Below are 2504 nucleotides of genomic sequence, written 5' to 3'. Positions count from 1 at the left end.
CCCAGGTAATTACCCCCCTTTATCTTCCCAGGTAATTACCCCCTTTTGTCTTGCAGGTAATTACCCCCTTTATCTTCCCAGGTAATTACCCCCTTTATGTTCCCAGGTAATTACCCCCTTTATCCAGGTAATTACCCCCTTTATGTTCCAAGGTAATTACCCCCTTTGTCTTCCCAGGTAATTGCCCCCTTTATCTTCCCAGGTAATTACCCCTTTATCTTCCCAGGTAATTACCCCCTTTTGTCTTCCCAGGTAATTACCCCCCTTTATCTTCCCAGGTAATTACTCCTTTATGTTCCCAGGTAATTACCCCCCCCGCTTTATCTTCCCAGGTAATTACCCCCCTTTATCTTCCCAGGTAATTACCCCCCCCCCCCCCTTTATCTTCCCAGGCAATTACCCCCCTTTGTCTTCCCATGTAATTACCCCTTTATCTTCCCAGGTAATTACCCCCTTTGTCTTCCATGTAATTACCCCCCCCTTTTATCTTCCCAGGTAATTACCCCCTTATCTTCCCAGGTAATTACCCCCCGCTTTATCTTCCCAGGTAATTACCCCCCCCCCTTTATCTTTACCCCCCCCTTTATCTTCCCAGGTAATTACCCCCCTTTATCTTCCCAGGTAATTACCCCCCTTTGTCTTCCCAGGTAATTACCCCCTCCCTTTGTCTTCCCAGGTAATTACCCCCCTTTGTCTTCCCAGGTAATTACCCCCTTTATCTTCCCAGATAATTACCCCCTTATCTTCCCAGGTAATTACCCCCCCTTACCCCCTTATCTTCCCAGGTATTTACCCCCTTATCTTCCCAGGTAATTACCCCTTTATCTTCCCAGGTAATTACCCCCTTATCTTGTCCTTGTCCCAGGTAATTACCCCCTTTATCTTCCCAGGTAATTACCCCCTTTTATCTTCCCAGGCAATTACCCCCCTTTATCTTCCCAGGTATTTACCCCCCTTTGTCTTCCCAGGCAATTACCCCCCTTTATCTTCCCAGGTAATTACCCCCCCCTTGTCTTCCCAGGTAATTACCCCCCCTTGTCTTCCCAGGTAATTACCCCCTTATCTTCCCAGGTAATTACCCCCTTTATCTTCCCAGGTAATTACCCCCTTTATCTTCCCAGGTAATTACCCCCCTTTATCTTCCCAGGTAATTACCCCCCTTTATCTTCCCAGGTAATTACCCCCTTTATCTTCCCAGGTATTTACCCCCCTTTATCTTCCCAGGTAATTACCTCCCTTTGTCTTCCCAGGTAATTACCCCCTTTGTCTTCCCAGGTAATTACCCCCTTTATCTTCCCAGATAATTACCCCCTTTATCTTCCCAGGTATTTACCCCCCCCCCTTGTCTTCTCAGGTAATTACCCCCTTTGTCTTCCCAGGTAATTACCCCCCCTTTATCTTCCCAGGTAATTACCCCCCCCCTTTATCTTCCCAGGTAATTACCCCCTTTATCTTCCCAGATAATTACCCCCTTTATCTTCCCAGGTAATTACCCCCTTTATGTTCCCATGTAATTACCCCCTTTATCTTCCCAGGTAATTACCCCCTTTATCTTCCCAGGTAATTACCCCCTTTATGTTCCAAGGTAATTACCCCCTTTGTCTTCCCAGGTAATTACCCCCTTTGTCTTCCCAGGTAATTACCCCCCCCTTGTCTTCCCAGGTAATTACCCCCTTGTCTTCCCAGGTAATTACCCCCCTTTGTCTTCCCAGGTATTTACCCCCTTTGTCTTCCCAGGTAATTACCCCCTTTATCTTCCCAGGTAATTACCCCCCTTTGTCTTCCCAGGTAATTACCCCCTTTGTCTTCCCAGGTAATTACCCCCTTTGTCTTCCCAGGTATTTACCCCCCACTACATCACTGGTTATAATGTACAGAACAAGACATGAACAGAGTCCTGTAGTAGCTCATATTCTGGATTGGAGAACTTTATATTGTAGATAGTGTAGTATATTATACTGTAATACAGTGGAGTAGCTTTCTGGAGGGAGACAGGAAGGAGGAGACGTCAGGTAAAGGGGAGTCCAGGTGATCAGGCTATTCTGACGCTGCCTTCCTCTTCTCTAACAGATTCTTCAGGAAGAACTCACCTGAGAGAAGAGAGAGGAGTGGAGAGGGGTGGAGAATGAGAGGAGAGAGAGGAGAGGAGAATGAGAGGAGAGGGGTGGAGAATGAGAGGAGAGGAGAGAGGAGTGGAGAGGGGTGGAGAATGAGAGGAGAGAGAGAGAGAGGAGAATGAGAGGAGAGGGGTGGAGAATGAGAGGAGAGAGAGGAGAGGAGAGGGGTGGAGAATGAGAGGAGAGAGAGGAGGAGGAGAGGGGTGGGAGAATGAGAGGAGAGGGGTGGAGAATGAGAGGAGAGGAGAATGAGAGGAGAGAGAGGAGTGGAGAGGGGGTGGAGAATGAGAGGAGAGGGGTGGAGAATGAGAGGAGAGGAGAATGAGAGGAGAGGGGTGGAGAATGAGAGAGAGTGGAGAGGGGTGGAGAATGAGAGGAGGGGTGGAG

General features: G+C 48.2%; 2 protein-coding genes across 2 annotated transcripts in view; one reads left to right on the top strand and one right to left on the bottom strand.

The window, feature by feature from the left end:
* Positions 1 to 1889, top strand: part of LOC135537227 (replication factor C subunit 1-like) — an 11560-nt gene extending 9671 nt beyond the window's left edge. Inside the window, exon 6 of the mRNA XM_064963413.1 lies at positions 1839 to 1889. Within this exon, the coding sequence (XP_064819485.1) occupies positions 1839 to 1889 (51 nt within the window). The remainder of the gene's footprint in view (positions 1 to 1838) is intronic.
* The window catches only part of LOC135537231 (lipoyl synthase, mitochondrial-like), a 16037-nt gene continuing 15349 nt past the window's right edge, over positions 1817 to 2504 (bottom strand). The window contains exon 11 of the mRNA XM_064963414.1: positions 1817 to 2090. Within this exon, the coding sequence (XP_064819486.1) occupies positions 2038 to 2090 (53 nt within the window). The 3' untranslated portion in view covers positions 1817 to 2037. The remainder of the gene's footprint in view (positions 2091 to 2504) is intronic.

This window comes from Oncorhynchus masou, unplaced genomic scaffold, assembly GCF_036934945.1.
Source record: "Oncorhynchus masou masou isolate Uvic2021 unplaced genomic scaffold, UVic_Omas_1.1 unplaced_scaffold_728, whole genome shotgun sequence".
Lineage (NCBI taxonomy): Eukaryota > Metazoa > Chordata > Actinopteri > Salmoniformes > Salmonidae > Oncorhynchus > Oncorhynchus masou.
Note: the sequence above shows the minus strand (reverse complement) of the source record. Positions and strands in the feature narration are given on the sequence as shown.